Below are 12,460 nucleotides of genomic sequence, written 5' to 3'. Positions count from 1 at the left end.
GAGACTCTAAAATATTCTATTATATATTCCACTGAGTCTTTGATTCAAGCTGCTACGGTTTTGATTCAATCTAAAGATCTGATTGGCAGACACTTGTTTTTGAAGATGCCTTTGCAAGGGGTTCATGGTTGAGACTTTACCCAGCAGTCCACTTTCAAGGACACTGTCGTTCACACGAGCTGACAAAAATAGCTCCAGTAAGCCAGGATTCACATGAAAGTAAACAACCTTCTAGAATACAGTGCTTGAGGTCATGCCCATTGAGCTTTGCATAACTCCTTGAATACCTAAATCACTGATACTCTCAGGCAGTTCAATTTTTGATACGCCTTTGGTGTTGCAAAAGAGGAATCAAAAGGAAAACGTGATAATGAATTACTTGGTGTTAGACATGTGCAAAACTCAGGATGTGAGAAAGACTAAGCAGCAAAGTGTCAGACAGATTTAGACCAATTTTAAGTGTAAATTTTAAGAGCCCTTTTTCATTTGAAATAGAAATGCACAGAAGCTCTAGCACACATTCGCACTTATGGTGGTGTTTGAAAGTTTGTGAAACAAACTGAACTTTCTACAACCCCTTTTCCAAAATAGATTGAAATGTTAATTTAAACCCATAGTCTCATAAACCCATATTTTATTCACAATAGTGCATACAAAAACATATCATATGTTTGATGTTGATGGGGGAAACAAGTCTTTTTAAAAGTGTGGATTGGGCAACAAAAGTCTTTAAGGGTTATTAAAATTAAACAGTTGCAGAAACATTTTGCAGCAAATTAGGTTAATTGACAGCAGGTCAGTAAGATGATTGGGTATATATGGTGTATCTTAGAGAGCCAGAGTCTCTCAGAAGTAAAAAATACAAGAAGACTGTGTTTACAGATTGTGCAAACATTTCTGAATGTTTCTCCAAATCTTAAGAAATCTCTGTGCACAAGGACAAGGGCGAAAATCAATATTGGATGCCCGTGATCTTTGGGCCCTCAGGCGCCACTACAATTAAAACAGTCATGATTCTGTCACTGCATGGGTCTGTTAACACCTGCAGAAATAATTCTCTGTAAACAGTTTGCCATGTCATCCACAAATGCAGGTTAAATCCCCATCTTGCAAAGAAGAAGGCATGCGGGAACATTATCTGGAAAACGACACCATTCTCTCTGGACCAAAAGCTCACTTAAGATGTACTGAGGCAAACTAAAAAACTGTTCTCTGGTCAGACGAATCAAAATTTTCATTTCTTTTTGAAAGCCGTGTTCACCATGTCCTCCAGACTAAAGAGGAGAGGAACCCCCTGGCTTGTTATCAGCAATCAGTTCAAAAAGCCTCATCTCTGATGCTTGTGCCTGTAAAATGGGCAGCTTGTACATTTGGAAAGGCTCAATCAATGCTGATGGGTATATATACAGGTTTTCGAGCAACAAATGCTTCAATTCAGAATAAGTTTTTTTCAACGAAGGGTTTGCATATTTGAGCAAGAAAATGCTAACTGCATACTGCATGTATTACAATAGCATGACTTCATAGTCCGGGTGCTAAACTGGCTTGCATGAAATCTAAACCTTTCAACATTTGGTGCATCATGAAACGAAAAAACACAACAAAGGACACCCAGAACTGTTTAGCAGCTAGAATCCTGTATTTGACACAAATAGGACAAAATTCCTTCCCTCAAACTTCAGTCACTCATCTCCTCATTTCACAGATATCAGCCATCAAATTCAAAATTACCTTAATTTTTCCCTTAAAATGGTTTAATTGTTTTTTAAATTGGGATTGCACAAAAAATACATTATATTCTTGCAATTCGTCCCGAAATATCTTTATTTATATAAATAATATTCCAACAATAGAAATGTTTGCTATGAGGTAAAATCCTAGTGTCTGTGGAATGTAAGATTTTAAATGGAAAAAACAAATAAATGTCCAGCAACTTCCAAATAACCATGTTACCTGTCAGTTTAGAGCACTTTCACTAACAGTTGTCTGTTCTTTTCTCTTGGGGTCATGACTTTAGCAAAAAACACTGAAAGAAGGCAGAAATTGTATCTTTTAAAATGTCTAGCTCCTGCTCACTTTGCTGTTAAAAGCATAGACTATAATGTTAGCACAACAGTAAAACTTCCTATATTTTTTCTATTTTTCACAACCTACTTTCGTGTGCACCCTTAATTTTCATCACGCCCATTTTCTAAAGCTGGCTACTTCATGACATGCTAGACATTTTAGAATCAGTGCTTTAATTATTATGCTGAGCACTAAGCAACTCTCTTAGCACAATATGCTGCATACTGAAAACACACTTGTGTAAGCCTGAATCCCCTCAAATGCAGACAGTTTGTTGACTGTGCCCTTCTTTAAAAGCCTCCTCGTCAATGGTGGATGACACTGAGGGCATGTTAATAGCTGTCACACAATTATAGGATAATAGGATGACTTTAACAGCTCTTACAATGCTGTTAAACACAGCATAGAGACAAACATCAACTATAAGATAAAGCCTGTGGTTCAGTTGCCATGGTAGCTGGATATCTCCTTGTCAGTAGGAAAGAAGGGAGGTGGGGGGGGCTTGTTCCTCTTTCCTAACACGCCACCAGGGGGCACTCAACAGGATGCACATCAAAATCTAGAAGGAGCAAAGTCATTTTAGTGTTGCACGAAACAGAAGTGTCCCACTGCTTGATTGTTAGGTTTATGTAAGCTATTCTCCTAATTAGTGTTGTGTAACAGCCTCTGTAGAGCCAGCTTTAATAACTGAGCATGGTTCCTTTTAGATTGCAATGGGCCAGGAATCATTGCATTCCAGCAGCTACTGCTGTCTTAACTAATGAGAGTATGGAAATAAGAGACTACAGAATAGAGGTAAGCCACTGGTAGATGTGAGTAATATTATATTGTTCCAGGCTTATATCAGTGTTGGCCGGGATTCAGTGCTGCATGTAAGACATCCTTCATAAAAACACCATGTCCCTCTTCTTTTCAAATGTGTTCATTCATACCAGTTAAATACAACTGTCAAAATCTTACCTTCAGCATGAATCAGATAGTATATTGATTAACGTCTAGGAATCACTTATATTTATTATTTAGTTTTGATTTTGCATCTATGGGTTTTAACTTGTGTCTAATGCATAACAGGAAAATGGTTTCATCTTTGATTCTTTGATAATTAATTCATCAACAGTCATTTAGCACTAATCTGGTGATATATCCTCATGATTTGTCTACATGAAAATATTAAGTAATGCCTAAATTGAAAATACAGTTAATATAAGTATATGCAAAAACCCCACTACCAGAAGATGGCACTGAAGCCAAACTATTGATAAGATTCTATTTTAATGAAAAGTAAATCACACCAAGTATGTGTCGGAAGGCAGTTGACACCAAGTGAAACGATGGCAGAATATAGTAACTGAACGTTTTGTGTGCACGTGTGTGAACACAGTAATGAATCATAAAACAAAACAAGAACCCACAGCAGGGATTGTGTGAAACATGGTAACCCTGCTGCTTCTCCTGCAGTAATCTTGTTCAATTTTGTTTCAAGAGCACTTTTAACTAAATACACACTCAATTCATGCACTAACTGTAGCTATATATACTGAGATCCAGTAAATGATCTACGAATGAAAGGCAAATTAAAGTAACGACCAACATAAAATGCATTGTTATGGTTTTGGCCTACCACAAGAGTATAACAGCTTTAGTGCACCTTGCCAAAATGTGTGCGTGTCTTTGGAAATAGCGATGATCCACATCTTTCTCGGGTCCACATTTGATCCACATTATTCTTTAAGATTTTTCTCGGGCGTTTTGCTGATGGTGGTGAGGAGTGCTGTCTAACATGTCACTTCACTCTTTTCTATATGTGTTAGCCTGAGCTAAAATCTGGTGACTGTGAAGGCCTTTGCACATGATTTACATAATATCCATACCATTTCCAACCATATTAATCCATTTAGTGAACCTTTATGCCTTCTGGTATTGTTATCCACTACCATGAGGACAAAATGTTTCTGCTGTTCTAACTTCCTCATCTCTGCCTCAAACTGTTACCACTACAGACATCAGAAGCTCACTAACACTAACTTCACAGAAAGCCAAAATAAAGGGAGACAGAAACAGACAAAGAGCTAACCAATCCAATTCTCAAGTGGATTTTGGTCTTGTTTGTCTATATAAAACATTATATGTGGCATCATGTAACATCTATCAAAGATACAGGCTTGCTCTTAATGTCGTGTGCCTCCTACAGCAATAACAACCGCTGCCTCTCCCGATGTGTATCCACAGAATACTAAAAGATGGGAAAATTTAATTATCCACAAAGGACTGACCTTATTTTCATTTGTGGCCATTTGTTAAATTGTGTAAAATGGATAACCCTAATTTCCCCTGTTTCTGTTAATGTGACTCCTTTTTCAGCTCATTCTGTGGGACACATAATGTTTTTAAATTCATATAATCACTTGTGGCAGGTCATCAGGCAAACAGAAGCTCCCCAACCCCAATTGAAAACATTGTTCTTATTTGCCTTATGTGGTGAATCAAGTGAATCCAGCTCATCATGCAGACTATTAACACCTCAAGGACAGGCAACAGCTTTATAAGCAACTACATGGGCATCTGTTTGGTGACCTACTTTGATGTTATGTGAATAATGATTTGTGTCCATGAGGACTGCTGCAGTGCACACAGCCTGCATTTCATTAACAGTAAAAAAAAAAAAGAATGCACTAGTGCCATAGCAGGAACCATTCATAAAATATTTAATGGTGTTAGGAACAGCTCCTGTAATAGACACCTGTACCACCAACATTCCTCCTGTAACCTTCTCTAAACTGCCTGTTCGTGTTACTGTAAAATAATAAAATGTTGTTTTTGTAAGTCATTAAATCCCAAATTAATCACTTAAGCAAATGACAAGCTCCTTTCTAATTGTAGATTTTCTTATATCATATGTATATTATACCACTAGGGTGCACTGAGGCCATTTCATATTGGAGGATTTTCTGGTATTGTGTGACAGTGAGTGAACATCTTACTGATTCTCCTGCTGTGTTTACAGCTAACACAGTTAACACAGCTTGTTGTGGCTGCATTTAGACTTTTTTTTTTTTGCATTTGTTTATTTATGGATGGTCGTTTCAATAAGAGGGTTTTGTACTGTAAGAAAATGAATAATGTAATCCTTGAATTTGATCATATGAGTTATAATACAGTAATCCCCCGTTTATCGTGGTTGTACAGTATTAACATTTTACTTCATTTTAAAAGTAATTATTTTATTTTTATTGATAAATTTCATTATTTCAACATAAAACACCATAAAAACAATTCCCTACAAGTTATTTGGGCTATAGTGCTATCCGCGGGAGACCAGGAAAAATCTGCCAAGCAAATGAGTTATGTGGCAAATGCAATTCCGCGATAAACCGGGGCACGGCTTAAACAATAAACTTTCTTTCGGCTTCTCCCATTAGGGGTCGCCACAGCGGATCATCCGCATGTTTGATTTGGCACGTTTTTATGCTGGATGCCCTTCCTAACGCAACCCTCCCCATTTATCCGGGCTTACAATGAAGCAGCTAATTTATAGATTTTTCCTGGGTCTTCCCGGTTTCACAAGCTTCAAGCCAAAAAACTGAGCCCCATAACATTAGACCAATGAAATTGCCGAACGGGTTCAGGCGAACTAATGAAACTCTTTATATCAAATCAGATGCGAAAACAACAGTTTAGTTAGTTTCAGTGTAGACACCTGCGGCTTATAGACAGGTGCGGCGTATTTATGTTCAAAATTAAAAATCTTTGTAAAATTTAGTGGGTGCAGCTTATATTTGGGTGCGCTTTATATAAGTCAAATAAGAGGCCAGTCATGTAGCCTTCGGCAAAGGCCTTTAAAATAGAATCTTTCCTCATGAGAGAAAAAAGAATGAATTAAAAGTTGTTATTTCTGAACAGATTATATTCTATAATAGTTCAATGTGTCTTCAGTAGAAATGACAGCTGTATTGGGGTCATTGTATATCAGCCATTACTGTTTCCTGTTTTCATTTTTTATATTAGGCAGACCATGCAGTTGTGTAATACCTGCATCAGGTGCTAGTGCAAACTATAGTATTGGATATTACAGAGCAAATGAAACCCACATGAAGAATATTCAGTTTCACTACATGCTAATACAGAGAGGAAAGTTCTATCAATTCATGGTTCCCCAGAGTTTTCATCTAATAACACAGGAGTTAAAACGGCAAGAGGGTTAAAGAACATGAAATTACTTCTCTGAGACTGCGCATCCCAGCCATGTGGATTTCCTCTGTTGCCATGGTAACACAATTTTCTTTAAAAGCTAATTCAATTTACGGCAATTGAAGCAGCAATTAAAAGTGGATAATGAGATCGCATTATGTAATAAAAGAATGCACCTTTCACAATTAAGCTATGTGAATCCTGCAGTCATATTTATTCAGTTGCATATACAGCCATCAAGAATCTTTGGTATTGTATTCAGGACAAAAGGTTCGTAAAATGGCGAATCAAATGTGTATAAAATAAATGCATTCAGCTTACGTTCTCATCCAGAGTTACAAGGCTTTTAGCCTTCATAAAAATAATAGATTCTTCTGAATGTATGTTGTGTACATTTCCAGCCTGACTGCTCCTGTACTCATCTGAACACGGTGTCTATAACACACACCAATAAGGAGACCTCCAATGCCTTTGAAGCATATTACCATGTTAGCAATGCAATATAACCGTGAACCATTACAAAGATAATGTGCTGTGGCTCTGTGATTTAATATTTTTGTGGAAAATAAAGCCGAACGTTGAATGCAACAATGGTGTCACATTGAGTTTTGGTACCTGATGTTTTGCCTCAACCTTTTTATTCTTTCTTAATTAGATCTTCAATGGTAATTTCTCTTGCATTTTTTTTCAGGCTTCAGACATTTTTCAGAGTTTATTCATGTGCACACTGAGAAAGCTGTCCTTGCAGCATGACTATACTGTTGCTATATGAGTTCACATCCACTAAATACAAGACTACATAACTCTAGATAAATGTAAAGTTGACAGCACTAGTTAGCTTGAAAAAAAGATGGCATTTCATATAAAATCTAGGGACGAAAGTTCTGAAAAAAAAACCCCACTTTTAATTTATTTCACTTATAATTTCAACAACATTAGTTGCATATTCCACCTGTATTTCCAGAGAGAACACTGCTTATTATTATAGTTTTTATTATTGTTAAAATGATATTATTTCAAAATATTAGAGTGCAAAAAAAAAAAGAAAAGGCAACCTAACATAAGGTCATAGCAACTACTTTATCCTGAATTTTTCAGATAAATTAATACAAAAAAATACCTACAGTTCTTAATTAAACACTGGCTTTTCTTAAACTTACATTTATTTGTTTATTTATTTATCTTTCCATTTTCCTGTTGTTGATTTTAGACAGGTCAAATAGTAAGGTTGATTGTGGTCAGACTGTTTATTACAGTAGTCTACAATTAGTATTGATAATTGTTTGTTATTTTTCCTGTGGAAAGTATGTAAGTAGTTGTACCATTCCTGCTTATTAAAAACAATAACTTAATAAATAAGTAACATAAATCTGACACAGAAACCAGCACAGGAACAAAGAGAACGTAAATGTATTCATGAATTCGTTCAATTCTGAATTTCACTGATAAAGTTTTGACTTGAACCAAGAAAACACAAATTTGAAAACATTCTAAGCCATTTTAGAAACCCTGTGGTGAAATTGCCCTGAACTGATTCAGCTGTAATGACTTTGTGTCTACCAGAGTGTAAAGACATAAAAAAGATTGTAACCATGGAACTGATCTTTTATGTCCTCCAGTAAGTTCTACAACCCTATTTAAAAATAAAATGGAGCTTTAACCTTTCTCTGATGACATCTGCTATGAAGCTGCTCTGGAAACCCACTCTATAGCCAGCAGGACATGACAAACACACAATTTGTCTCTATGTGGGCAATGTACTGATGTACTTGTTTATGGCTTTAAAGGTCATTTAGTAGATGCACTGGACTGCAGAGGTTGTGATTTTACATTTGAGAAGGTGAAATAAATTAGCCATGCTTGTGGTACAGTAATTTACTAGTAACACAGTTCAGTATTTACTGATATACAGTATATCTCTGATACTGATACCGTAAATCTAAGTGTTGATGGTTTGGGTAAATCCCAGTCTAGTACATTAAACTAATACCTAATTTTGTTAGTACTCGTTAACTGTTCCTAACTAGGGTTCAGAGGCTGCGTATAAAACCTGAATACACTTTTTTGTACATGTGCACACACATGCTTTTTGACATTCCATCAATGTGGTAAAGTGATCTATAATACAGTTGACAAATTAAACATCCCTCACATACTTCTTCAAGGATTCACTGCTTTACTCTGTAGGACACTGTACTGTTGGGCATTTCCAAAAAGTCATTATTTTAAGATCAACACATTTGAGGTGTTAACCCTGATAAACAGAGTTGAGAAATGTTAATGTGCTATAGTGGTTATATTGTACATTTATTTTTTGCTTCAAAGCTTACGTTCATTGTAATTAGACACGATTAGCCTAAATGTGCAAGTGTCTATTTCATTTTTCATATAAAATCTAAGGATAAAAGGCCTAAAAAAAAAAAAAACAGAAGCAGTATTAGATTTGTTGTTATAGTTTATATGCATGACCAGAGGAAACACAAGCTTGGGTCCAGCACTACACCTGACATGGTCCTGGGACTTGAGGGTTGATGTCATTTTCAGCTTAGACTATAGATAAACTTGAGACATCCAAGCTGGCATAAGGGGCATATATATATATATATATATATATATATATATATATATATATATATATATATATATATATATATATATATTTGTTTAGTTTGGCCTTTAGAGGGTAATTATACAACAGCGGGTCAAACAAAAACCTAAATAATTAAGTGGAAGGGCTGTCATCAGATTGCACTTCAGCATTTCTTTTAAACCTTTGAAAAAACAACAAGGGGTTAATCAAAAGACACACCAAATAAAAAAAAAACTGAAAACTTCAATGCGGACTAAATAACAAACATTTATTTAAACTGCTACAATTTATTATCCCGTTTCTTATGTGGATCTGGCACAACTGATGAAGAGAAAAATGGTATCTCCCAAAAAGATCGTGGTGCCAGTGTAATGAGTGCTGCTGGACTTGTTCCCATACACTGCTAATCTATCAGCACTTTCCTGATTAAAACACAAACACAGTGTTTTAGGGTAGTGCCTCTCAGTCATCTCACAAACATGCTTGATGCAATCCTCGAATTAAATGTGCACACAATGTTGTCGTTCTTCTGTAGTGTTGAGGTCACTACTCTAACAAACATAATAACACATTTAGAAAGATTTTTCCACCAACATTTCATATTCAGAATAAACAATTACACTTTCTGTGTTAATCCTTTACAAAAAGAACTATACAATATTTGTTATCAAATCATCAACATGCAGATTCTCTAGCTGTGCCACACTGTATGCAGATTACAAGAATACAGGCTGTTGTAGAAGTACTATAGCAAAACACAGAACGCTCCCTTTAAAATACCCGTTGGCACATTTACATGGTTTTATATTATAAAAAAGTTACAGCAAAATCAGTTTAAAGAATAGTATTCATCTTCATGTCTATTAAAATAAACATTTAATTCTATTTTTTTTTTAATAGTTTTTGGATATGGCATGACATTTGATAAATACATCTAAAAATATTTGTTCTTAAAGTAACCACATGTTTATTCTGGCTGAATAGAAATATACCTTACATGGATAAAGGGCCTGCTTAGATGAATATTGTTCCAGAAATGGACCACGTTGTTCAAGAATAAACATTAGACGAAAGAAATATCTACGGCATTGGCTACAGTAACATCTGCCTTACTTTGTCCACTCAAGTGCAAAAATGAGTTAAGAACAGCATAGCTAGAGGTCTGGGCTGTGAGTGATCTTACAGTAGCAGCAGAGTGTGTTCACGAGCACCTGGTACTTTTACACACATTAAAGGAAGACAGGGATCTATTTTGCACCTTGATTTGCTACTGAACAAAAGTTGTTACCTTAGTAAGACCAGGAGTATTCATTTAATCACTGTGTATAGCAAAGTGAAGCAAATATACTGTTGAGAGCAAGAAACACAAATTAAGTAAGTCCATGTTGAAAACAGTATTGCAAGTAGGAGAATATAGTGCATGGTATTTTAAGCAGGGCCGGTGCATACTTACTGGTGAACTGGGCAATTTCCTAGAGTGGCACTTAAACATTGGCTGATTAAAACAGTATAATCATTCATCTATATTATCACAAAGTGTGTCGTTTTACTATGTCACTCTGTAAGCACATTAAATGGCTAATAAGACAGTAATCACTAGTCGTCTATGTGTAAAAAAATTGAAACAACAAACTGGTTGAAGGTACAGCTACATTCTGTTTTGCCTAAAGCATCAGAATAGCATGCACCAGCCCTGACTAAAGGACTATACAACAAACTACAGAAAATATTCAAAGCACTTATGGTCATTAAATGCTTTTTCGCAAAAAACTATTTTGAGTCCCCCGAATACCTAAATAGGACAGCACCCATTTTAGAGAAATATTTTGGGCTGGGGTACTAACTAAAAAAATGATTGATAAACATTTATACAGTGTTTTAGTTAAGACTTGGCACTAGGTCAACTTCACAGTGTATAGAATAAAATAATTGGGTTAAATGCTACAATATACTGTACTTCTTCATTAGGACAACAGCCAACAGCATAGAAAGAGTTCTGAGTTTGTGCTTTTGTGTCACTGTGACAACTTTATAAACCAGTGATTTCATGCAGTGTAAGAAATGGTGTCATCCAGAGTGCAAAACACACCAGCAAACTGTACATGTGTGGAAAATACATAAATGAACACCTCATATATGGACCTCATGTTGACACATAAACAGTAACAAGGCATTAAATGTTGTCTACTCTTTGAATGCTGGGGTGGTGGAAGTGCCTTTGTAAAAAATGGTCCTGGTGTTATCTGGGCTGTTCCCTCTTTCAGGGATTAGGATCATATTGCTTTTCCTTCGCAATGTCGAGTCGCGACTTTCCGGTCCAGTCTCAGTGCTCTCAATAGGGGTGACTCGGATGGTTGAGACGGTTTGATGAGGATGTGGCTCTCCAACTGAGTTAGTTAGAGTGGAAATAGAGGAGACAGCGGGACTGTTGGCACTGTGACATGTATTGAGCACCAGAGTTGCTCCTCGTTCTGTCTGTGGAGCCGTAGCCATCCTTAAGAGAATCACAATTCTCTGAGTCTCGGTTGAGATCATTGAGCTCAAAAGACTGTCTCAAGCTGTTCTGAGACTTCCAGGTCCAGAAGGTGGTGCTGTCAGTTGAGTGGGCATGAACCAAGGGCCGTCCATTCTCTGGGTGTGCCTCCACCCTGACGATGGATCCCTGAGTGGTAGCCCCTGAACCAGGCTCCTCACTTAGGATCTTATTACGGTGCAAAGGCGCAGTGGAGCTGGTGTGACTACTGCTCAGAACTGCTGGAGCCTGTGAGCAACAGGCCATGCTGCTTGGACATCCCAATCACTGGGACAACACGTGGTTGTCCATTGACATTCTTTTCCATGCTTTTCAGCCATTTGTCCTGGGCAATACCTCTAGGTGAAGTGCTCATGCCTTCCTGAGTCTCCTCTGGAATGTGAACCAGTTGGGAAGAGCCTGGCCTGGATTGAACAGACATTCTTGTACCTCCAGCAATACCACAAGGGTTGCTGGGTAAAGTGCTACTACCAGTGGCCAGTTTGAGACATGAGCCTGCTGGACCTTGTTGTTCCCCATTAATGCCTATGGTGGAGGGTTCTGAGCTACAGCGAGTCTCCATGCTGCTGACGGAACACTGGCCCAGGGCTGCCTCCACAGCCTGCATGAAATGCTTTCGATTCTCATTCTTACTCTTCCACTGCGATAACAACTGCTTAGAACGACTAGAGTCCAAGGTCGAATGGACTGCTCCATTGAGCCTTGTGCCATCATCTATTGTTGGTGGGTGAATCCGTGGCAGAGTGTTACTAAAGGTCACCATGCTCTCCTTATCTGCAGGGCTATGGGGTTGTGGAACTTCAACATCTGCACTGGACCTCTTCAAGTTGGTAAGGGATCTAGTATGGCGGGTCTGAAGATTACGGTGAAGAAGACCATCTGAGTGGGAAGAAGAAAGGCCATCACTACTGCTGCGGCTTTTAGCAGGCAAATGATGTCCAACGTGCTGACCCAGCTCACCCAGGGACGTAACAGTATCCTGAACCTGGGGTTCGCTCTTTGGCTTCTCCTCACTGGGTTGGAAATTTCCAACAGCATGCAAACCCTACCATAATCAGAAAGTTGAACATTAAAATGACACA

General features: G+C 37.4%; 1 protein-coding gene across 1 annotated transcript in view; it reads right to left on the bottom strand.

Annotated features, from left to right (window-relative positions):
• Positions 1 to 9,092: 9,092 nt before the first annotated feature.
• The window catches only part of LOC124383765 (phospholipid phosphatase-related protein type 4), a 16,030-nt gene continuing 12,662 nt past the window's right edge, over positions 9,093 to 12,460 (bottom strand). Inside the window, 3 exon segments of the mRNA XM_046846059.1 lie at positions 9,093 to 11,299; positions 11,301 to 11,588; positions 11,590 to 12,423. Of these exon segments, the coding sequence (XP_046702015.1) occupies positions 11,030 to 11,299; positions 11,301 to 11,588; positions 11,590 to 12,423 (1,392 nt within the window). The 3' untranslated portion in view covers positions 9,093 to 11,029.

This window comes from Silurus meridionalis, chromosome 4, assembly GCF_014805685.1.
Source record: "Silurus meridionalis isolate SWU-2019-XX chromosome 4, ASM1480568v1, whole genome shotgun sequence".
Classification (NCBI taxonomy): domain Eukaryota; kingdom Metazoa; phylum Chordata; class Actinopteri; order Siluriformes; family Siluridae; genus Silurus; species Silurus meridionalis.
The sequence above is the reverse complement of the archived record's forward strand: the minus strand, read 5'-3'. Positions and strand labels throughout refer to the sequence as shown.